Here is a 26,827-nt window from a genome sequence, read left to right on the forward strand (position 1 = left end):
TTGGGACTTTAATATTTTGACACATCGGAACTTTATTTTCTTCGAGTGTCGTGTTGGGACTTTAATATTTAGACACATTGGAACTTTGTTATTTTTTTGAAGTGCCACATAGGGACTTACTTATTTGACGACGATTGAAAGGACTTTGAATTTTCACGAGTGTTGTGTACCACATTGAACTTACGTTTCGAACTTATTCGAACTTGTATTTTGTGAATCAATTTCTGGAACATTGAAATTTTCTGAGCGTGTAGGATGAACTTGTGTCCTACCAACATAAACTTTCGGATGAACGATATGACTTGTTTTCCCAAGTGCCTCATTGAACTTATGTCTTGTAAAAACTGTGGAACTTAGGGGACGTTCAACATTACGTTTAATTGTGAAATATGCAATACTTTCCAAGTGCTGCACTGGGACTCGTGTTTTGATTCTCATCCTCATTAAAGACTGTGACAATTCAGAATACGCATGTCGCGTTCCCAGAATGCCTAGAACTTTCCAGTAGTTTGAGTGAATCCATAATTTATGAAATCAGACTTTTTCTTTCAAATATAATTTTCTTTAATGGCTATTCACTTCGCCTATTGATGGAACAAGACAGTTTCCAAGTGCTATTTATTCAGTTCATTGCCAATATGTTTTAAATCTTCAGAAACTATGCATTAAGAACTGTGGTGACTATAATCCTCTAGAACATTCCAATTTACAGTAAGCTTGCATTATGAACTTGCATTTCTGCCTGTACAAAGTCAAAATCATCTTGTTCTTCGAGTGATTATTCCAGAACGTTTTGATTTAATATCCAGAGTGCAGTAAATAAAAGGTTATATCTGTTCAGACAGTGCCACGAAAGTGTGGAGTGCCGTGCAGAAAACTCAAGTGTGAATTACATCTCAAATCGAACCCTGGAACGTGTGCAAATCTTCGAGACATTCCAGAACCTCGAGACATTCCAGAACTCATCATCCGAGCAGGCGTGGTCCCTGCCCAGGCGATATCCAGCGCCATCCCAGGACTCGGAGGTACCAACCAGCCACGACACTTCCATGCTACTGTACGAAGGTGATATGAACTTGCTTTTGATGATCATTAAACTCAATTTATCAAAAGAATCTCTAAAATTGATAACTATACCCCTCTCTGTACCAACTCCAATGATAAAGCCACTCCCTAGGATAAGAACCATGCTCGTTAATTTAGTACCAAGCGCCTTGAAGATATGAACACTTTTTACGGGTACAATACATACATACATACATACATACATACATACATACATACATTATCATTATAGACTGTTATGCCTTTCAGCGTTCAGTCTGCAAGCTTCTGTGAATTTACTATACATCGCCACAATCCTCTGTTTGCAACTAGTGCTGTGGCTTCATTCAGTTCTATACGTGTTATCTTTAAATCATTAGAAACGGAGTCTAACCATCGTCGTCTTTGTCTCCATCTACTCCTCTTACCCTCCATAACAGAGTCCATCATTTTCCTAGGTACCCTATATTCCTCCATTCGTCTCATATGACCCCACCACCGAAGCTGGTTTATGCGTACAATTTCATCCATCGAGTTCATCCCTAACTTAACCTTTACCTCCTCGTTCCGATTACTCTCCTGCCATTGTTTCCACCTGTTTGTACCAGCGATCATGACATGTTATAATTCTCATGTTAGGCCCGTATTGAAATGTATGTAAATGCAAAGTATGTTACAAGTGTTATTTTTAATATCCACCTATTCAGAATATCACTTGTAACATACCAGCAATTATTCTCGCTACTTTCATGTTTGTTACTTCTAACTTATGAATAAGATATCCTGAGTCCACCCAGCTTTTGCTCCCATAAAGCAAAGTTGGTGTGAAAACAGGCCGATGTAAAGATAGTTTTGTCTGGGAGCTGACTTCCTTCGTACAGAACACTGTTGGTTGCAACTGTGAGCTCACTGCATTAGCTTTACTACACCTTGATTCAGTCTACCTTACTATATTACTATGCTGGGAGAACAGACAACCTAAAGACTTAAAATTTTCTACCTGATCCAGCTTTGTATCACCAATCTCACATTCAATTCTGTTGAATTTCTTACCTACTGCCATCAGTTTAGTCTTTGAGAGGCTAATTTTCATACCATACTCATTGCAACTATTTTCAAGTTCCAAGATATTAGACTGCAGGCTTTCGGCACAATCTGCCATTAAGACCAAGTCGTCAGAATAGGCCAAACTGCTTACTACATTTCCACCTAACTGAATCCCTCCCTGGCAATTTATACCTTTCAGCAGATGATCCATGTAAACTACGAACAGCAAAGGTGAAAGATTACAGCCTTGTCTAACCCCTGTAAGTACTCTGAACCAAGACATTCTACCATCAATTCACACTGAGCCCAGTTGTCTACATAAATGCCTTAATTCCATAGTCCCCCAGTATGGCGAACATCTTTTTCCTTGGTACCCTGTCATATGCTTTTTCTAGATCTACGAAATATAAACACAACTGTCTATTCCTCGCGTAACATTTTTCAATTACCTGGCGCATACTGCAAATCTGATCCTGACAGCTCCCCCGTGGTCTGAAACCACACTGGTTTTCATCCAACTTCCTCTCTACCCCTGATCACACCCTCCCATCCAAGATCCCAGTGAATTATTTGTCTGGTATACTAATCAATGAGATACCTCTACAGTTGTTGTAATCCTTCCTGTTCCCTTGCTTATTAGGTTGGTGCAATTACTGCTTTTGTCCAATCTGAAGGTACCTTACCAACACTCTATGCTAATCTTACTACTCTATGAAGCCATTTCATCCCTGCCTTTCCACTATACTTCACCATTTTAGGTCTAATTTCATCTGTTCAGCTGCTTTATGAAATGGAGTTTTTACCAATCTTTCCACTTCCTCAAGCGTAATCTCACCGTCATCATTTTCTTCCTCCCCATGAGCTTACTTACTCTTAGCACATCCAGATGCATCCTCTTTGCTGACTCAGCCAGTTCTACTTTCTTTCTTCCATATGCCTCATTAATATTGATATCTCTCCATCGGATTCCATTTCGTTCGCCAAGTTGTTTCCAAGGAGTCCCTCGCCTGTCAAATGAGAGTGTGACTCCGTTACTCCCATAGGTCCAAGGTTTGCTTAAATCATAGAACACAAATTTTCAGGACAGGGGAATTTTTGAAATCTCCACGAGAATTTCAGAATAATAACTTTAAAGCGACTGAATTCTTTGCATTTCTGTATACTTATTAGGTGTGTTTTCAAATTAAAGTTATTTTGTAAAAAATACACTGCTATGCAAAACTTAAGGATGAGATAGATAAAGCAACATAACACATCAGCTACTCAGTGGAAATAAGTGAAAGTGCAGTAACTTGTTGCCAGAGAGACACATGCATAAAAACCTGACGTGTGGTCAGCGTGACTATAGCACCAAATGGTTCTGGCCCCACAAAGCGAGGCAGTTGAAGGAACGAGACAAGACAGTGTGAGTCAGTCAGTGAGCTGTTGCGGTGTACAGTGATGGTGTTATTCAATACAACATGGCGTTGAGACAACATTTGAATGGCTTCACATGAGGAAGAATCATTGGGAAACTGGAAGAAGGACGAAGTATGACGAGTGTAGCCCAGGAGTTTAGTATTGCTCACAGCATTGTTTCACACGCATGGAGTGCATTACAAACCACAGGCACTGCTGCCCGAAGGAGAGGGGGGTCAACCATGGTGAACTACAGCAGCGGATGATCGCTGCATTGTGCAACAGGCAAGAAGATGCTCACGTCAAACAACGGGTGCAATTGCAACCACATTTAAAAGGACTGCAAGACACCCAACCCACGCTCCACAGTAGTACGGTAACTGGATGAGGATGGTTTGTTTGTTTGTCTGACGATCATTACATTGTGTTCCGCTAATACCCGCACATCTATGGCACCGTTTGTGATGGTGCCAAGAGTAATAATAATAATAATATTATTTGTTTTACGTCCCAGGTCTGGACCGACGAGGAGTGGTGTCACGTGCTCTTCTCAGATGAGAGCAGATTCATTCTGAGTAATGATTCTGGATGTACCCTCATCTGGCAAGAGGTGGGAACACCTAATGCACCCAGGAGCATTTTCGAATATGATCATTTTGGTTGTCCAAGTGTTATGGTGTGGGGAGGCATAATGTTGCTTGGGCGTACTCACCTCCAAATCTTTGAGTGGGGTATACTCACCGGTCAACATTATTGTGCTGCGTCTTTTCACGGGTGCATTCGGCCCTGACTCCATTTTTATGGATGACAATGCACGACCGCATTGAACAATGCAGGTGGAGGAGGTCGTGGAACGAGAGGATATTCGGCAAATGGACTGGCCTGCCTGTTCCCCTGACTTAAATCCTATCGAGCACATGTGCGACATGCTGGGCAGACATATTACAGCACATCCACATGCACCAACGACCATCCAGCAGCTGTCAACTACGCTGATGGAAGAAGGGAACACCCTACCACAAAAACTCCTTACCAATCTTGTGGCCAGCATGGGAATGCGTTGCAAAACACGCATCGCTGTCCGTGGTAATCACACACTTTTTTAAGAACCTTGTGCCTTTTGTGATGTCTAGGGGGCCATCATGAGTTGCAGTGACTTACATGTAATTTATTTCTGTATAATAGTGTCATTTCTATTTGTCTGATCGCATATTCCTTTCAGTTGTCTACTGCACCATACTGTAGCAGTTCTTATGTGCGGTTCAAGTTTCATTGAGTTATGTTACTTGGCAGTGACACAACATGTGAAAGTTACTTTCGTCTATAAGTTCTGTACGGCAGTTTAGTTACACATGATTTATTTTGAATAATCTTGCAAAAATGACTTGTTCATTTGTTACCTGTGTAACTATATTATACAGTTTTGACTATGGATATATCATGACATATTTTCTTCTGAATAATCAGTACAATGCTGTACAAAATGAAGAAAACTACATTGTTGCACCTTATGAATATTATATTGGAGAATTAGTAGGTCTTTTTTATCCTTCAAATCTTGTTTGGATTGAGAACATTTCATTACAGTTTATTACCACATTTTGCATTACTGTTCATTCAGAACAGCATTTTTTACAACAAAACTACTTGGCTTGATGCCAGGTGAAAACATTTCCATCATAACCTTAATCGTAAAGGTTATGGCTAAAATATGCCATGTCATTATGGTCCAGTTCAGTGACTTGGTGGTAGTTGTTTTTGGATCCAGTGTATCGTATCTGTTGGTAACAGCCCCAAGAGCTGTAAGTGGTATTTATAAAGGTGTCTTCTATTCTTGTATCGTGGCATGGTTTATATCTTATTCCAGATAACTTGATCTTTGCTTCTTTGCTTCATGATCAAGAATCTTGTGATGTTTATTTTTCTTACATCACATTGAAGTACAGCTCTAATATTTCCCATGGGAAATCGTGGTAAACCAAATTTCCATTGCAAGCTCATAGCCACGCAGCCTGTACTGTGCAGCCAACTCTCTTAAAGATTCAGTAAGACTGGGAGTTTGCAGACACCATTGGAGGTCAAATGTAGCATCTCACAGGCTCATTATTAAATATAATTTTAAGACTTTCTTCTCTTCCCAATGATACAAGCGATGAGATGTGTAATAGCTATCTGTCAGTTGGTTTTATCATAAATATATCATCAATTGAAAAAATGAGATCTAGGACACAGGTTAGGAAAAACATTGATCAAATTGCATGCAGTTTACTTGCTAATTATGAAGCAAAACCTGGGTTCTGACAGGTCTTTTGACATGTCTGCATATGATCATGATATGGTCCCAAGCAGATAAGTTGACTTGTCTACTTTTTCCTTACCAAAAAAAAATGGTTGTTTGCTTAGCTGATTTAATCAAGTTTCATACTGCATTTTAAAATAGGAGTTGATATGTTTGGTTTTTACCAAAAGGAAGATTATATAGCCTTTTATTTCCCAAGTACACTTAACCCATTTTGATCACTTCTTGACTTATTCACTTTTTCCCTCTCATACTAGAATTGACAGAAGCACAAGAACATAATGTAAAGAAAGACACTGAAACTTAGAAACATAAGCACTTACAAGGACATCGGCTGACAGTCTAATAGTTGAGACATGCACCAAGATTTTCTGATATCTGAAGCTAGCTCTTTTCAGTTTCGACTCTGTCTCATTCTTGAAAGAACATCATCAGATTCTATCAAATCATACTCGGATATATTTAGAAATGTATAAACATTTGCAACATGTAATTTTATTTTAATTAAGTTGTTTCTTTTTCAGGTATAATAATGTTACTGCTACTTGTTCACCCTCGGTATTCAAATTCTTGGAAATTCTAGGTAACACCTCATATATTCTTATGAAATCCATTAGAAGGATTCTATTTATTTGTGTACTCTAGGACTGTGGTTTAGAAACAGTCACTATTTATATCATGAGCTCCATAAAATTTGTGTGAATTGGGTGTGTTTTCATCACACTGACATGAATTATCAACTTGTTTTGATTTACTGCTGTAGATACTCTGATATTCGTGAAGAAAAAAATACAACCTTATTCCAAGAGCTCCAGAAATTTCTTATCTGTAAAGCCATGAAGTGTTAGAATTAAGCAAAACCTGGTGGAATACACAATTGGATGAATTGCCTCATGGAAATCCATTTCTTCTTGTGTCTACATGTGGTGCCTGTTCCGTAGCATAAATATGAAACTATCTGTTGGTAAAATGTTTCCATTATAGTCGCTTACAGTATATATTAATTTTGCTACTCTGTTATAAAATTGCTTATAAAAGTCCCAGCACCTTTATCAGTAAGAATGCAATTGTTCCATAGAAAATGAAAATATTAACTAAAAATTACAAAGTTTCTGGGTTTTTTCTTTCCAGTTTTTTGTTTTGTTTTTATATCAGCCTGCTTTCTATAAAGACTCTCTAATTCTATCATATCACCTGTGAGCTATTGTTGTTGTTGTTGAACTTTAGTTAGTACTTACTGTATTTACAGAATACTATTAAGTGCAGGACCAGACACTACATTTAGCCAGTTTTGAAACGTGGATTTCTTGGTTGTGGTCTGTTCATATGCTCTGCCTTATGTCACTACCATCGCTCCGGTCTGTAGATCATACTTTACCCTGTTTCACAGCATGATTAGTGATATAAACCAACCCCTCAGGTCAGTTATAACAGATTTGACAGAATAAATGTAATACTGAAGTTTTTTTCCTAACAGAAATGACATATTCCACATTTTAGTTGTTAATAAATATGTACAGTACATGGATATATGAATTTTTTCCTACATGAGGTGTTTTCCAGTGCCTTTAGAGATGAGGAAGTTATTACATTATGAAGGTAATAATAAAAAGTAAAAGTAATAAATTTTATTAAAATTTTAACACATTAAATCTATAATACTTCATCAGTCACTTGTACAACTTCTCAGTACATGTTTACCATCAATAATACAATAATAAAACCAATTAAATGGTAATAGAATAATTAATGTTAAATATTGAGTTGTAGTGCATGAAATGGCCAAAATGATCGGATAATTGTTGAATTATCGTGAAGTAAATTGGGAGCCTTCTTGTTACATATTTTTTACCTTTATTAACTATGTCTATTAAATAACAGTATTTTGCTCCAAAGCATTTACTTTGAAACACTAATGTCAACTGCTTTGCTGAAGAAATATCTGCTGTAAGGTATTAATGGAAACACTGTATGGTCATGAGTTATAAAATTCTACATTATATATATGAGCCTTCAGAGTGAGCTTATAGTGTCATCTTAATCAGTAAGCTATTTTAGCTGCTAAGTTTCAGAACCATCTCAGTGGACATCCAGAAAATCTGAATAATTTATGTATTATTACTGATGTTCTGTTCTCTCTATGAAGTTGCTTCATCATAGTTAATGCTAGGGGCAGCATTCGCAGTAAAATGTTGTTTATTGTAATTGTTTTCTAATGGCAGATTTTGGATTTATTCCATTAGTATTCTGTTCTCTTAATACAGTTTTGATAGAACTGAGTATCTTATTTGCCAATGTTGTTGCTCATTTAGCACCACCCAGAAAGCACGTACAGCTTGTAGATTGCTGCAGATGTGAGCTTTCCACCATCTCCCGAATATAAGCTAACAGCTTCACAGTTTGAACCACATAGACATTGTACTCGGTACGATGAAGATGTCAGAATTACTATGATAAAAGAATTTGTAGATAGAAGACTTACAAGGACTAAGTCACTCAAGATGATGTACTCTTAACATTTATTGGGAGCCAAGAAAATCCCTTGTGGTTAGGGGTAATGAAATATATCCACAGTATCCCCTGCCTGTTGTAAGAGGCAACTAAAAGGGTTAAGTTTACCTGTTAGTTCCCCATCAGAAGAACAAATACCAGAGCCATCATATCAAGAGGTATTACAAAGTATTATAGATTTTAAAAACAATAAAGCTTCAGGTAGTGACAACATTCCTGCTGACTTATTAAATATGGTGGAGAAAGATTACATAAATACATATATAAGATCATTCTAAGGATATGGTATGATGAAGTTATTCCAAAAGAATGGCAGGAGTCATCAAATTCATAAAGGAGGAGATAAGGAAGAACTTCAAAATTATCGTGGTGTATCTCTTGTAAACACGGCCTACAAAATTGTCTTTTATTCATTTACAGCGTTTAAAACCATTTGCAGAAAATGTTGTTGGGGACTATCAGATTGGTTTTCGAAGTAACAGATCCACTACAGACAACATATTTGCAATTTAGACTATTAATGATAAGGTGTGGGAACACAAGGAGTCGGTTCATTATCTCTTTATAGATTTCTTTTAAAGCATATGATTCAATCCATAGAGAAGGGCTGTGGAACATCATGATGGAGTTTGGTTTTCCCATAAAATTAATTAACATGTGCAAACTGTGTATGGATGGTAATGTTAGCTGTGTTTTGCTCAAGGGCAGAAAATAAAGTTCCTTCCAGAATAAAACTGGACTGAGACAAGGGGATGCACTATCTCTTCTATTCAACATTGCACTGGAGAAGATCATCAAGAAATTAGCTCTTGTACCTGCTGGCATCATATTGGGGAGACAACATAAAATCCTTGCATATGCGGATGATATTGTTCTTATTGGCCGCAGTGAATTAGAAATTAGGCAGTTGTTTGTGGAACTAGAGGAAATGACAGCAAAAACTGGCTTACGGGTAAATGATAAAATGACACATTACATGGTTGTACAGAGACCAAATCGTGAGGAGGTTGACAGATTGCCTTTGAATATTGGGAAATATGTATTTAAAGGAGTAGAGGAGTTTAAATTCCTTGGTGTATTAATCGATGAGCATAACCAAAGGCAACAGGAACACCAAGCTAGAATTAAGAATGCAAATAAGGCATTTTACTGTATGAGCCCTATATTAGGCTCTAAGCTTTTAACAAGGAATGCAGAAATGATTATCTACAATACAATCATTTGACCAGTACTTCTGTATGGTTCCAAGACATGGAGTATAACCAAGAAAGAGCAGCAACAATTGCAAGTCTTTGAGAATAAAGTTTATAGAAAAATATTTGGCCCATGGTTCGATCCTCTCTCTCAAAGCTGGCAGAAAATATCTAATTATGAAATTTACACCCTCTCTCAACAACACACTATAATGGATGTGATAGAATCCAACAGACTGCACTGGGCTGGACATGTACTGAGGATGCAGGATAACAAAGCACCAGTAGATCTAGACAAGGGATCTCTTAATGGGAAAAGACCTTCAGGAAGACCCCGAAGCACCTGGAAGAAGGAGACCAACAAGGTATGCCCAACCCTCCGAATTGATAACTAGGAAGAGCAGGCTCAAGATCGATTAGGGTGGACGAGAATTGTGAGATCAGCACGAGAACTTCACGTCCCTCAGAAGCCTGCGGTGTGAGTGAGTATTAGGTGCTCTCAACTTGAGAGCATGGGTTGGTGATCACGGGGATTCTATCTGAGTCTGGCATTGCTTTGACTTACTTGTATTAGGCTCCTCACATTTATCTTTTCTATCCAACCTTCCATTTTTCCTCTTAGTGACAAGAGAGGATGGTTACCCATTTGTACTTCCTCTCAATGCAATCACCACCACCACCACCACCACTACGGAGCCAAGAAGTGCTAGCCATACTGAATACAGTGCAGCAAGAGATCACTTGAATAATTCATGGAATAGACCTCTTTGTTAAAAGTTCAAAAGAAGGAATGAAAGGGGAATTTTACATTCCAAATTTAAAGATGATGATCAAGGATGTTACATGCATTTGTGTTAGTGCATAATGAAAAGTTGAAGAGCAAGGACATGCTACATCCCTCACATATTTAACAAGTTGACTTGACTTCAATAGTGCAATCGGTTAGTGAAGCCTTACAGAACTGTGGTGTTTGAGGGTGTTTAGATGTGACAGCTTTGTGTCATTGACTTTTAGCAAGTTGAAATCTATGATGAATGAAGGGATGTTAATATATTACATCCGTTAATTAACTTATCAGGTTGATATTTTGAAGAACATAAGGTTTATGAGTAGGATATTTTAATGGTACTCATTTAGAATTGTGTCTGTACAGCAAAAGTATAGGAAAGAAGTTCAGAAAGTTACTGGAAAAGAAACTATACAAATGAGAGAACAAAGGAGCACGAAAAGGAACATATAGCAGGAGAATCACAATGATAGATTGGTGTAGGAAGAGGGAGGCAACAGAGCAATAGACTAGGACAAATAGAAAAACAGCTTAATTTGGAGAGCAGGCATCAAAGACTCATTGAAGGGTCATCTTGACAGATTTTCAATCTTGATGTAGGAAGGGAAGGATAAGAAGAAAGCTGAATAAAGATAGGAAAAAAGAAGGAAGAGACGCTAGACCAATGTTAGTAATGGAAAGTAACAAACAAGTATGTGATAAATCAAGTCTTATGTAGAAAGGAACATGGAAAAGAATGCATTACATGCATTGATCCTTTGGGTTCTTTTTCTCCTTCTGCATGTATCCTGTTTTGCTGAACAAGTGAGCATTTTGGGGTCCATTTGTGAAGGTATAAATATCTCATTGTTATTTTGGCCAATGCTACTGTTAAAAATTTCAGTGTAATCATCTCAATTTTTGTTGTAGGAATCATTTCATGTGTATGTATATTGTTATTGTTGTTTCTTATGGCTTTGGGGTATCCTGATCCATTAAGCATTTGTTCATTTGTGTTTTGTTACTATAGTGTCAATAGTGAAGGATGTAGTTGTAAATATTTGTGTCTAAGGTGGGATAGATACTCAATACCTGTACTCAATAGGGACTCAATATATATTGGTATTAAGATGAGTACTTGGAAGGAGAGGCCAAAAAATAATCATACAAGAGATAAATACCAAGAGTTAGCAATTGTCTGGGAACAAACTAATAATCTCAAATTCTTTGTTCTGTCACACAGTTTATAGGGCCCATTTGGGTCTATTTGTATTTCTGCACCTTTAAGTATGTAAACAGATTGTGGCAGCAGTATTTTAGTAATTTTTCTCACTCTTCAGTAGCTATCAATATCTTGCAGTGTGAGAGATAATACTAAATCTGATGCACCTGACCTGAGTTTTTTTACCTATTCCCCATTTGATTTGTAGTGAATTCCTTCCAGTTTTGTTTCTTCCTCATGACTGAACTGACCATTTGTTGTTTGGAGGCTTTCTCTCAAAGGACAAGCTTTTTCTTTCATTTCATGGGAATGTTGATTTAGTACTCAAGCAACCCTCTTTTTTCCCTTTAAATGTAAGTGAATCAGTGCATAATTATCTTTAATATGATTCATTCTTATTATACATCCATTTCTTTTTTAAATACTAATAAACATTATTTTAATTAGAGATTTCAGATCCATTACACAATTTATGTTTTTAACTTTCTCCTCTGAATTAAAAAGAGAAATCACAAAAACATACATCTTTTTAACCGTTAGCCCTCTTCTGGAGTTCCAAAATTCTCACATTTCAGAGAATCAAAGAGCAGTGATTCATTCTGTTCATTTGGCTCAGCCAGCACTGTCTCGGTTGCCTCTCACAGTGGTGACCGTGCAGCGAGGCCCACAGGGCTTGATGTGTCTTCCATCGAAACGCACGGCACAGCAGTGCTACAGGCGTCGAGTATGGCTGCAGGAACTAAGCCGCCCAATGTTCTGGTATTCTCGGAAAGTGCAGCAGCCCTTGAAAATGTCAAGTCTGTTCTTCACTCTACACTGCACAGGCACAAGTAAGTTGTTCATAGAATTAGTATTTATATTATAATGTTGATTTTAGTTGAAATTCTCTCCCCAGTCTTTATTATATTGCTGACAATCTATCTGTGTTAGTGAGATTTTAACTAGCAAAAAGTAATCTTTCTTTGTGTTGTTATACCTGTATTATGCCATTATAGGGTCAGCTTTGGCAATTCCGACCATGGGGTGCGTCTGTCCATTTCACTTTCCACCCATAGAATGCGTACAAAAATAATTAAGTAGACTTCTTTATGAACCATTATGTGCTCTTTGTGTCATGAATACTACTTGAAAAACTTATTGGCACACATTGTATGGATGGAATGTGAAGAGGACAGAAATATCCCTTAGTCAGAGTTATTGCAGCTAAACCTATTACATTTTCTTCACCGGGCGAGTTGGCCATGCGCGTAGAGGCGCGCGGCTGTGAGCTTGCATCCGGGAGATAGTAGGTTCGAATCCCACTATCGGCAGCCCTGAAAATGGTTTTCCGTGGTTTCCCATTTTCACACCAGGCAAATGCTGGGGCTGTACCTTAATTAAGGCCACGGCCGCTTCCTTCCAACTCCTAGGCCTTTCCTATCCCATCATCGCCATAAGACCTATCTGTGTCGGTGCGACGTAAAGCCCCTAGCAAAAATACATTTTCTTCTTTAGAGAGCGTGCACGGTACTAGTAACAGAGCGCTCTGGCGGAGTTCCAAGAATTAATACGGTGAGAGTGCGTTCCACTGAAGTGAAGACATGCGTCATAGTTATGGCAAAATATATCGTTGCATCTTGTCAATATATGAAGTAGTGCTATGGAAGTTGTAATACAATATGGGTTTAAGTACATACACTTCCAAAATAGTCGCAAGTCAACAGTGAATAAAGCGCAGAAACTAGTTGACAGTGAGCATGTGTTACAAGTTGAAGAAAGACTAACTGTTTCCAGTTACACACTTACTGGCTTCATCATAAGACAGACGAGTGTTAGCAAAAGCCCGTACAAGGCTACAATTGAAGTAATTACGTTAGCTCATTATTGTTAAACATCCAGTATTATATTTTACATTTTAATTTTATGATTCAGTGAAGTCTGTAGTACTTCGAATTTCTGTTACAGCTTGACAATCAACGAAACTGTGTGAGTGTGTAGCTGGTGCCGGAGGGCGCTGTAAACATGTATGTGCCATTATACAGTACTGCAATTCTGATTCAGGATTTAGTAAGATAAATTTGCTGGGGGAAACCAAATTTGGAAACAGCTGGTATGTAATATTATCGCTGTTAATTATTTAATAAATTTATATATGTCCTAGGGTAGTGTTGGGATCACAACTTTTATCCACCTCCGAAATACTTGGAGGTACTGTGCTTGAGTTGCACTGTGTGCCTACATCACTCCCACTAAAAACAAGTGAATTTGAAAATCGTTGCTTCAATCTCAAGTGCTGTTTGCACCGACTTATGTAGTTTTTCACAATAAATGCATGATTTTTCTGATTAGAAGACGTATGTATATTTAAGCATTTCATTCGTTTACTCGCTCTTTCAAACCAGGATACATCACATTCTCTTTTCGGTTTCTTCTTATAGCTCTCATGATACTCAATGATGGATGGATGTTTTTCAATATTTCTTGCCTTTCCTCCAATAAAATGTTCACTGCAAATGACTGATTATTTGGTGGCTTCCCATGGAGTTCCATCTGCACTGAAATGTAGGAAAACATTTATTATTATTATTATTATTATTATTATTATTATTATTATTATTATTATTATTATTATTATTATTATTATTCGGCATAGTCAAGACACATGCACATGGAAGGACATGAATGTAAACATACAAACCTGCTGCAATGCGTACTTGAAATGAAATGTACTATTTCAGAGTGTACTTAAATGAACGTGTTCTTGACTTGGCATACCTGGTATGTTTGAAATGTGTGATATGAAATGTGTGATTTACATTACAAATGAAATGAGGTACTGTACTTGCTTTATTCTTCCCACTTCCTTTGTCTGTCCAATTCCCGTGGACGACCAGGAAATGTGTGAAATGTAATTCCTTTTCCATGCGTTTCTTTTGTGTGTTGTGGCAGTTCACTGCACAACAGTTTCTATTTGATTGAGGTATTTTGATACACACTACTACTACCACCACAATTTCACTGACCGCTCAAGACAAGATCACCAAAACGTTACCAATTTCTTCCGCTAGGGGCGCTAAGAGCGGCTGTGCACGCTCCCTATATGTAACAGTGAGAAATACTTCTACAAATTTCTACAAAATAGCTCTCCTCCCCATCTAACTGCAGAATAAAGACAAACGACTTTCTTGTAGTAGTGATAGTAGTCATCAATGTTTAGGGTAGTATATCCATGAATTTTCTAGCATTCTTCACTTTGGCAGATTATTAAGTATTTCAGTAATGTAGTTACATGTATAACCTGTTTTTATGTAGAGATGTGCAAACTACCAAAAAAATCTACAGTCCCATGTGAATCAGTTGGGAAAAAGTTTCTTTTTCCAATCGTTAGCAAGAGTTTGCTACTTTTTTTTCCCAGTCGTTTTGGCCTACTCGTCTTCAATCAATCAATCAATACTGATCTGCATTTAGGGCAGTCGCCCAGGTGGCAGATTCCCTATCTGTTGCTTTCCTACCCTTTTCCTAAATGATTTCAAAGAAATTGGAAATTTATTGAACATCTCCCTTGGTAAGTTATTCCAATCCCTAACTCCCCTTCCTATAAATGAATATTTGCCCCAGTTTGTCCTCTTGAATTCCAACTTTATCTTCATATTGTGATCTTTCTTACTTTTATAAACGCCATTCAAACTTATTCGTCTACTAATGTCATTCCACGCCATCTCTCCGCTGACAGCTCGGAACATACCACTTAGTCGAGCAGCTCTTCTTCTTTCTCTCAATTCTTCCCAACCCAAACATTGCAACATTTTTGTAACGCTACTCTTTTGTCGGAAATCACCCAGAACAAATCGAGCTGCTTTTCTTTGGATTTTTTCCAGTTCTTGAATCAGGTAATCCTGGTGAGGGTCCCATACACTGGAACCATACTCTAGTTGGGGTCTTACCAGAGACTTATATGCACTCTCCTTTACATCCTTACTACAACCCCTAAACACCCTCATAACCATGTGCAGAGATCTGTACCCTTTATTTACAATCCCATTTGTGTGATTACCCCAATGAAGATCTTTCCTTATATTAACACCTAGATACTTACAATGATCCCCAAAAGGAACTTTCACCCCATCAACGCAGTAATTAAAACTGAGAGGACTTTTCCTATTTGTGAAACTCACAACCTGACTTTTAACCCCGTTTATCAACATACCATTGCCTGCTGTCCATCTCACAACATTTTCGAGGTCACGTTGCAGTTGCTCACAATCTTGTAACTTATTTATCTCTCTGTAGAGAATAACATCATCCGCAAAAAGCCTTACCTCCGATTCCACTCCTTTACTCATATCATTTATATATATAAGAAAACATAAAGGTCCGATAATACTGCCTTGAGGAATTCCCCTCTTAATTATTACAGGGTCAGATAAAGCTTCACCTACTCTAATTCTCTGAGATCTATTTTCTAGAAATATAGCAACCCATTCAGTCACTCTTTTGTCTAGTCCAATAGCACTCATTTTTGCCAGTAGTCTCCCATGATCCACCCTATCAAATGCTTTAGACAGGTCAATCGCGATACAGTCCATTTGACATCCAGAATCCAAGATATCTGCTATATCTTGCTGGAATCCTACAAGTTGAGCTTCAGTGGAATAACCTTTCCTAAAACCGAATTGCCTTCTATCGAACCAGTTATTAATTTCACAAACATGTCTAATATAATCAGAAAGAATGCCTTCTCAAAGCTTACATACAATGCATGTCAAACTTACTGGCCTGTACTTTTCAGCTTTATGTCTATCACCCTTTCATTTATACACAGGGGCTACTATAGCAACTCTCCATTCATCTGGTATAGCTCCTCCGACCAAACAATAATCAAATAAGTACTTCAGATATGGTACTATATCCCAACCCATTGTCTTTAGTATATCCCCAGAAATCTGATCAATTCCAGCCGCTTTTCTAGTTTTCAACTTTTGTATCTTATTGTAAATGTCATTGTTATCATATGTAAATTTTATTACTTCTTTGGCCTTAGTCTCCTCCTCTATTTCGACATTATCCTTGTAACCAACAATCTTTACATACTGCTGACTGAATACTTCTGCCTTTTGATGATCCTCACATACACACTCCCCTTGTTCATTAATTATTCCTGGAATGTCCTTCTTGGAACCTGTTGCTGCCTTAAATTACCTATACATACCCTTCCATTTTTCACTAAAATTCGTATGACTGTCAATTATGCTTGCCATCATGTTATTCTTAGCTGCCTTCTTTGCTAGATTCAATTTTCTAGTAAGTTCCTTCAGTTTCTCCTTACTTCCACAGCCATTTCTAACTCTATTTCTTTCCAGTCTGCACCTCCTTCTTAGTCTCTTTATTTCTCTATTATAATAAGGTGGGTCTTTACCATTCCTTACCACCCTTAAAGGTTCAAACCTGTTTTCGCATTCCTCAACAATTTCTTTAAACCCATCCCAGAGTCTGTTTACATTTTTATTTACCGTTTTCCACCGACCATAGTTACTTTTTAGAAACTGCCTCATGCCTGCTTTATCAGCCATATGGTACTGCCTAATAGTCCTACTTTCAAGACCTTCCTTTCTATCACATTTATTTATAACTACCACAAAAACAGCTTCATAATCACTAATACCATCTATTACTTCAGTTTCCCTATAGAGCTCATCTGGTTTTATCAGCACAACATCCAGGATATTTTTCCCTCTGGTTGGTTCCATCACTTTCTGAATCAGATGTCCTTCCCATATTAACTTATTTGTCATTTGTTGGTCATGCTTCCTGTCGTTCGCATTTCCTTCCCAATTGACATCTGGCAAATTCAGATCTCCCGCTACAATAACATTTCTTTCCATGTCGTTTCTCACATAGCATATTCTTAATTCTTAGCTAGGGTTTTCTGCTTCTTCTTGGCCTAGTACACTTTCATTTTCTGGCTGTGTGCCTGCTTCCTCCCATTCGTCGACTTAGGTCTGGTGGTCCCTGTAATCTTTTTGCATGTGAGGGACAGTGGGAAGACTCCTTGTAGAATGGTGCGTGTGGGATCTGCAGTTCCTGTAGGTCTGATTGATTGATTGATTGATTGATTGATTTATTTATTTATTTATTTATTTATTTATTTATTTATTTATTTATTTATTTATTTATTTATTTATTTATTTATTTATTTATTTATTTATTTATTTATTTATTTATTTATTTATTTATTTATTTATTTATTTATTTTTTTATTTATTTATTTTTTTATTTATTTTTTATTTATTTATTTATTTATTTATTTATTTATTTATTTATTTATTTATTTATTTATTTATTTATTTATTTATTTATTTATTTATTTATTTATTTATTTATTTATTTATTTATTTATTTATTTATTTATTTATTTATTTATTTATTTATTTATTTATTTATTTATTTATTTATTTATTTATTTATTTATTTATTTATTTATTTATTTATTTATTTATTTATTTATTTATTTATTTATTTATTTATTTTATTTATTTTATTTATTTATTTATTTATTTATTTATACTTTCAAGATAAATGTGAGTAGTCACAAGTCCGTACAATACTACAACTCTAGTTGACCCAATCAACTGCTTCATCCGATGTGCAGTGAATGTCCATTAGCTTTCCTTCGAAAGCTCGAATTGGGCAGTGAGCAACAATGTGGTGGATTGACTGAGAAGGGGCACCACAGTCACAGTTTGATGAGCTAGTCCAACCCCATTTGCACAATAGATAACCACATCTGCCTTGTCCAGTTCTTATCCGATTGATGATTCTCCACTGTCGCCTTGGAAGATCAAATCCTTGTACATGTTTAGAAGGGTTCTCAACTAGATGTTTGTTGAATACTGAAGACTGATCCCACTGGGCTTTCCTTGAACTGTTAACATGAAAAGTGGTTCTTTCAAGATCTGTTGCTGTATGCCAAGGTGGTTTCCTTGATTTCAGTGTTTGTAATATCTTGATGGATGAGTAGTTGGGGGTTCTGCTAAATGTTTTTTCCAAACCTCTAGGAGTTTTTCTGATCATCTTAGGGCTGGAGGTGGATTGTTGCTGAGAACAGGAAGCCATAGCATGTTCGTGCTCCGAATGCATCCTGTGGTTATGTGCATTGCTTGATTGAGTTGTACATCAATCTTCTTAGTGTGAACTAGAGGCGGAAAACTATCGATAGCACTATCGATAGTTATCGATAGTTATCGATAGCGACCACTATCATCATACATCGATAGTCAGTTGCCTGTTATCGATAGTCAGCGATAGTTTTTCCCCCTGTACAGCTGTTTGCAGTCAACTGGTGAGGAGTTTGTTCCAATTCATAGGTGTTCATTTAAGTATCTCTGCGTACCTACGACTTCAGTGCCGGCAGAAAGACTATTTAGGATTTTGGAAGGTGGGATTCTCCATTCATCCAAACCTTAATTGAGTTGATGTCAATACGGGGCAAAAGATGAGATTTATATGTTGTCAGAGACTGTATGTAGGCGAGAGAAGAAAAGGCACATTTTAGGTCAAAGACTTCATGAAAGCAACTGAAAACTCTCCTGCCATCTGTTGAGAATGCTGTAAATTTTTTTCTAAAGATATTACAATACCCGAGAAAATGTCAGGCGATCGCAAAATGAACACTGCAGCTGAACGAGAATTTCTCGGGCGTGCCACTGAAGAAATTTATGAGTAATTCTGATTTGAATTTCAGAAATTATATTGCATGAAAAAAATGTGCTTTCTACTGATTTTTTGTGGATTGTGTTCAATAAATGTTCTATTTTCGTGCATAATGATATGATTTGTTCCACTTTTTGAAAACTATCGATTACAATCGATAGTAGAGCTCATGATATCAGAAAATATCGATGGTGGTTACTATCGATAGTTTGCCGCCTCTAGTGTGAACACTATTGATGCAAGAGAGGCAGCAATATTCAGCAACAGAATATGATAAGGCATTATTATTTACACATATTTACAGTATTTAATTCTATCAATTTTCTTCGTCTGAAAAATCACTGTGTTCCTAAGAATCGGTGCTGCTGTCATTCATGTTGATTATGACGGGCTCGAAATAAGGGACATTTTCAGACAGTCCATCTTTTTCACAGTAGTGGTCTTCAATTTTCTTAGCATGATTAATACATTGTTTCCAGAGTTCAGGGGTCACGGTACGTAAGGCTTCTCGGCATAAAGCGTTAATTGCTTCCATACCTCTACCATTTTCTAATGTGTTAGCCATATTTATTTTGCTATATTCCCTTTTGTGTAGGCCCAAATGAGCTTGATTGGATTATGCTTGCAATGGGCCACTGGTAACCAAACAAGCTGTACATCTGGTCAAAGTCATTTAGTCAGTTGTTCCAGCTTCTTTACCGGTGTTTGAAAATAAGGCCTGGCAAGGACAATCAGCTCTGATTTAGTTAATTTGTTATAATCATCAACTGGCTTCCTGTTTAATTTTTTGAATCGGAATCCCAAGCTTTGAACTACTTTCAAAAGCATAGAAATTGACATATTAGGAAAATCCACCATATTTTCTTAGCAGTTTCATGCGGAGGCTTTTAATTGTGGGAAATATCTTATTCATATAAAAATTGTGCATATTTCTTCGTATTGTGCTCAAAGTAAAATCATGAAGATGGATTTTCGGATGCCCCAGTCTGACACACTGCTTCTTTCTTGACCTGGGTGATGTATTTCGATTATTCTCCTTTGAAGCGGCTCCTACTGTCTTCACTGACGACAGCGATAATCTACGACAATCTGCCACCTTCTGGTACACAGGTAACCTCTTGTCCCCTACTTTTTCCCCCTCATATTGAAAGAAACAAATAGCACTCAAAATCATTGCAAGTTCACCCTCTGATAACGGCGGTCTTGGAGGCGGTGTCCGGACATTTCGTACCACGGACATTCTGTACTACTTGATTTTTGAGGACATTTCGTACCACCTAGGTTGTTATCTACCTGCGAAAAGATTTCCCGCAATCCCCAGATATTTTCGCCAGGACAATCCGTACCACTTGATGTCAAATTGGAATTCCATTTCCACACCAGCGGGTGGAGTGGGGCTGACAGACACATATTAGAAATCAGAAACAAAAAGCATTTACGTTTTGTGAAGAAAACTTATATATTATTTTAATAATTGCAGTTTAAACTACTGTACACTTATCACACTTATGTTTACGTAAATATGATCATAAGAAAGTCAATTTTTAAAGTATAAATCCTGAAACAAAACGATACAATAGAAATACACATAGTGTCCGGGTGCAGTGTGCCTGAGGAGCATATGGATGGATAATATTGCTATTATTGTGAATATTTATGAACTACTGCATTATTTCATTATCAAGTAAAATAGAAGATTCTGATGAACTGGCTGATATGGACTTGAAGGTCACGCGCAAACAGGAAACTAATGAAAGGTGGATGTAACTATGTCCCCGCGAATGACGAATGCAAGATAAGAATTAATACGTGTGCCAGTGAGATCAATTGCGCCCAACGGGAATTTAACATTAGTAGTAGTCTTACCATGCGGAGGTTCTGCGCCAGTAGTGGACAAAGGATATACAAATTACTAGATTAATTAGGATATCGTTTTAAGTTTGCAATATGTCCCACTCTTTCAAGTGGTATGGAATGTCCTCTCCTAAATATTTTAAATTCATTGGCTAACACTTCGCAGGTAATCAGCGCGCAAGTGGTACGAATTGTCCGGTGGTACGAAATGTCCTAGAACCCTCGGAGGCATCTTGAAGTGATGTGGCCAACATGCAGAACGTACGACAACTGAAAATAGCTTGCGGACAAACCAAGGAGTTCATAAATATTCACAATAATAGCAATATTATCCATCCATATGCTCCTCAGGCACACTGCACCCGGACACTATGTGTATTTCTATTGTATCGTTTTGTTTCAGGATTTATACTTTAAAAATTGACTTTCTTCACAACTGCCCGGGGCGAGTGTACACGGCAACACTGCGCCCGATTTCACCACCCGGCCTGTTGTTAATCGCACGGTCCGGCGTGCACACAACCGACCTTCAATATTACTCTTCATAAATTCGGTACCACACTGTATGGTTACAGTTGTAGTTTCTGATAACCATGAATGAGTGCTTCAAAACAAGCCCAAGTTTGCTGCTGTACGTTTATCCTGGGCTGAGAAAGAGTTGCTTTGGAAAAATTATAAGAACTTTTTTCAGGGTGGTTGAAAAAAATTGTAACTTGAGTATTACGCTACAAATACATGTGGTTATAACTAGACCTTGGATTGTGGGCAAAAACCTATTTTGTTCCTTAAGAGATAACTTAAAATGAAGTTGTATTTACATGTTTCATGTATTTATAAGGTTAGAAACGGTGGTCCTATAGTGCCTAAATTGGCGTTAAAACCTTTTTTGCCTATTTTCCTATAATTGCTATATTTTATCCCTAAATTGATTAAAAACACTTTTAATTTAGTCGGAGAAACTTAAATATTTGCGGACTCGTTTTCAGTATCGTGAATAGTATTTTCTTGAAATTCTTTTCAGACAAAATGTGAAGCCGTAAACCAATTACCACTCCCCAGAAGTCCTTAAGAACCTCCCGCTGTGAATACTCCCTTTCGTCCCTTAGTCTGTGTGTCACGAGGTGGGGGACAGTGTCCATTGACCTGCTGGAAACGAAACTCTTCATTTCATTCTGTAAGAAACTTTCTGTGCGTCCGTTTGCTCTATGTCTGCATTATGCTGAAAGTGGGAGCTTCCAAGACATCCTTAATTAAACAGTGGTTGCAGGAGTTTCCCCATTTCACATCGGATGGAAAAATTATATTCTGCGACGTTTGCAGCAAAGAGGTAAGTGAAATTTGTTTTATGTTTCACTCTGAAGTACGTACTTTGGTGTGAGAGTTGTACTTAATACGTAGGCATTCTGTCTCTCTGTTGTATTTCATTTTGTACATTTTATACATCAATTCAGCGTACATACACTAAATGAAGTATAACAGTAAATATGAATTGTGGATTGTAGCACATCCCAATCCCTCAATTTTTTGTTTATAGAATCGTTAAAAACTGGCCATGTTTGTGTGGTACTGTAAGGTCTATTCATTTCGGAGAAAGGCAAATTTTCAAGCAGGTTTTAGAAGAGGAATAATAGTACAAACGTATTGAAAAATGAAAATATCATGTGCCGTAGGGAACCTAAAAATACGAGGTGGAAATTGTAAGAAAATTAGATATGCACTTTTATCAACTGTGGGAAGTGTATGACAGATTATACACATTGTAAATATATACAGCAATGATATTTTTGGGTAAGCATATGGTAAATATAGGGAGGAAAAAACACGGAATTCAGCCATGCGCGGGCATCAGTACCGGTAGTAACAAAAATGTTGGCCAACATAATCTAACCAAACATAACAAAACAGGAAAAGAAATGAATTAAATTCACCTTGATTGTGTTCGGCTCCATGGTTAAATGGTCAGCATAGTCGCCTTCAGTTCAGAGGGCCTCAGGCCGGATCGGTGATTTGAACCTTATATGGTTATTTCCCCTGACTTGGGGACTGTATTTGTACTGTCCGAAACATTCCTGAAACTCACACACAATACTATCATCCACTACAAAAGCACGCAGTTTCCTGTACACAGTAGATGCCGCCCACCCTTGTTGGAGGGTCTGTCTTACAAAGGCTGGATCAGGATAGGAATAGTCACATGGAATTATTACCTCTACTGCATCACTTAAAGGTCCAGGGTGCATGTCTACTGGAGGGATCGGGAAGTGCTATAAGGTCCTATGAATTTGAATAGTCTTCTGTGTATATTTTCATCTGGCCTATATACTTGCACGGTTTACACAATATTTACAACTATTTATAGTTGTCGTTGTTTCTAGGTGTCCATTGAAAGGCGATCGCTAGTCAACAAGTCCAGGGGATTAAACATGAGGAAAATCTGCAGAAGAAAGTCAAATCTTAAACAAAGATTATTAACAACAGAATCGATAAATAAGGAAAGCAAAGACAAATTCCATGCAGACTTATGCAGAGCTCTTGTGTCGGCAAATATTCCCTTCAATTCACTTGAAAATCCTTCCTTCAAAAGTTTTTTACAAAAATATTGTCATTGGAACATTCCATCCGAATCAACTTTAAGAAAAAACTACCTGGACACTCTTTACGAAGACACAGTCAGGCGGATAAGGGAAGTCTGTCGATCAGTCTACTGACACTCTAGGTCGTTATACTGCCCACTTGATAGTCAGAAAATTAGATCTTGACACGCCGTGTTTGTCATATTTGATCTGCAGCAGACAGTCAACTAAAACCAATCAGGAGACAGTTGCCTAGTTTGTAAATAAAGGTCTCAAGGTGCTTTTCCCCAATAACATGGACGGAAATAAGGTGCTTCTTATAAATACTTAACAGCTGCCTACATGATTACTGCTGTTAAGTTGCTGAAAGTATTTTACCCTGCTTTGATTCACGTCACTTGTCTTACTCTTGTCTTGTCGCGTGGCTGAGCAGATACGTGCCGAATTTCCTTGAGTCAACAAGATGATCTCCTCCACTAAGAAAATTTGTGTAAAGGCTCCCACACGAATCCAGTTGTTCCGCAATGAATTACTTGATCCTCCACTGCCACCAGAACCCATCCTTACGCGCTGTGGGACTTGGCTTCAGGCCATTGTGTACTACCGCGAACATTTTTATGCAATCAGAAGTTTTGTTCTCGCCCTAAACGAAGATGCCATGTGCATCACTTCAGCCAAAAATGTTCTAAGGATGTAACCATTTCTCAAGAAATTGCCTACATCAGGTCCCATTATACTTTTTTAATCCCTGTTATTTCTGCACTTGAGTCTTCCGGGAAACCTGTTTACGAACAGTTGGATTTGTTAGAAGAGGTGAAAGAAAAAATCAGCTTAGCTCCAGGCCCCGCTGGGGATAGAATTCGGGACAAGCTTAATAAAGTACTACAGAAGAACCCAGGACTGTCAACACTTCGTGCTGTGGCTGATGTTTTGATTGGCAAAACTAACGTTGAATGTGACATCTCCCCACGTCTTGTACCAAAATTCAAATACAGCCCTGTAACCTCTGTTGACGTTGAGCGTACTTTCTCAGCCTACAAGTTAATGTTGTCAGACAAGCGGTGTAGTTTCACAACAGAAAATCTAGAAAAAGTGCTAGTGATTTACTGTGCATCAAATTATGGGCAGTAACATGCTTGTAATTCGATGTTTTAATTATTTAGGGATAAAAACTCAAAAATGTGGTGAACCATTGTGTATGTGAAATATTGTATTAACATGTTATTGCCTTATTATAATTACTTGTATGCATTTAGAGTTATTATCAGTTTAGAAAAATAAAAATGGTATTTTAATTGATAAGTGTTTACTAAAATATGTAAAATTGAATCTGCCTAAAACATATTTTTAGAACCTATTTTTACATATTTGAGAGCCTATTTTAGGCACCTAAAAATCCAAGGTCTAGTTATAACATAAAAATTTCATTACCATCAGACAAGTAGTTTTCCTTGTATATATTTCTAAGTGAGCACTTCCTAGAGAAGAAGCCAAAAATACGGGCAATATTTATTACAACCACAAATAAAAAATAATTAATGAATGTTGAAAACAGTGTGTCTTATATACGCTAATGTAGAATTAAACAAGGAAAATATTGGTACAGTATAACTCGCATACTGTAAATAAAGCCTAAACTCTAGTGTCCATAATAAAAAATCCGACAGTATGTCATTATTCTGGTGACTTCCCCTTCACTGGGTGAGTTGACTGTGAGGTTAGGGGCGTGCAGCTCTGAGCTCGCATCTGGGAGATAGTGGGTTTGAACCCCACTGTTAGCAGCCCTGAAGATGGTTTTCCGTAGTTTCCAATTTTCACACCAGGCAAATGCTGGGACTCTACCTTAATTAAGGCCACATATGCTTCCTTCCCATTCCTAAGCCTTTCTTGTCCCATCGTCGGCATAAAACATATCTGTTACGGTACGACATAAAGCAAATAGCAATAGACTTCTCCTTTGTCCATGTGGGTCCGTATAGGCACACTTGGTCACCACCCTTCTGAGTTTGCCTGCAGTTTCCACGCATAGTCTGTTGTTATGTAGGTGGATCAAATATAAATGGGAATTTGAATGTACCGCTGCTGTTAGTAATAATTCTGAGGTGGGGGTTTGCACGTGTGGACGATGGTGGAGAGCTGGGCTGCTTCAGTACGCCATTATTGAGCAAGAGTTGCACACGTCTGTTGCACAACGCATCATTATCAAATTTCTCGCAAAATCATGATAAATCTGGACTGTACAGAAGGTGTTCCAGAGGTGTCCACTGAATTTCCTCCAGTTTTTCCCGCGTTAAAGCAGCAGTATGCAGCCTTGCATTGTCATGGAGAAGAATGATGTTTTGGATCGGTCGCCAGCTTTTCTTGCTGAAAATACGCAGATTTTGCTTCATCCAAAAGGTGAATCTTCTGAAATTTTGAGATGGCTCTGCGCACAGTTTGGGGAAGAAACACTTTTGCAGACTCAAGTGTATGAGTGGGCTAAAAAATTTGTGGCAGGAAGAGGAGCTGTGGAAAATGAACTTCATGAAAGGAGACTGCGGACAAGCATCATCTGCAGACAACATTGTTGCCATCCGTGACATTATTTGACGAATAAAAATTTTGCAGATTGTTTAAACCATAGGAATAAGTTACGGAAGTGTTCAAACCATCATCTGAGATGAACTTCATTTCAGAAAGTTATCTGTCAGAAGGGTTCCTTGTCTCCTCAACCAGGAACAAAAGCTTTACAACAGGAAGTTTGTCAGAGACTCCTGCGTCGCTAACAAGCAGAAAGGAGAGGATTTCTTCTTCTTTTCTTTTCCCTTTATGACCTCGCAGGCGTTGGAACCTTCAGCCACTTCCCATATGAAGTCCAGTCCAGTGCCAGTCTTCTCAATTCTGCTGGAGTCTTTCCCTTCTTTTGTGCCAGGTCAAAGACGTACATTTTCCACTCCAGCCTCGATCGTCCCCTCCCTCTTTTTCCCTCTGGTCTTGCTTGGAATATTTGTTTAAGCTTCCTTTCCTCTTCCATCCTCACCAGGTGCCCCAACCATCCAAGTTCCTTCGTTTCAATTAAACTGATTAGTGATTCTTTGTTAAGACACTCTCCCCTTGTCCTAGTATTTCATACCCTATCTCTCCTTGTCCTTCCAACTGTTTCATGCAAACACTTCATTCCTGTGGCAGTGAGTCTGCTCTCTAAATTAATCTGATTTATATATTTTCATTTTTGTTCTCCTGGTAACTTCT

At 37.7% G+C, this 26,827-nt stretch overlaps 1 protein-coding gene across 1 annotated transcript in view; it reads left to right on the forward strand.

Moving 5' to 3' along the window:
- Positions 1 to 26,827, forward strand: part of Hcs (holocarboxylase synthetase-like protein) — a 307,518-nt gene that overhangs the window by 146,911 nt on the left and 133,780 nt on the right. Inside the window, exon 10 of the mRNA XM_068226846.1 lies at positions 12,056 to 12,310. Coding sequence (XP_068082947.1) covers positions 12,056 to 12,310 — 255 coding nt within the window. The remainder of the gene's footprint in view (positions 1 to 12,055; positions 12,311 to 26,827) is intronic.

Source organism: Anabrus simplex, chromosome 3 (assembly GCF_040414725.1).
Source record: "Anabrus simplex isolate iqAnaSimp1 chromosome 3, ASM4041472v1, whole genome shotgun sequence".
In the NCBI taxonomy this organism is placed as follows: Eukaryota; Metazoa; Arthropoda; class Insecta; order Orthoptera; family Tettigoniidae; genus Anabrus; species Anabrus simplex.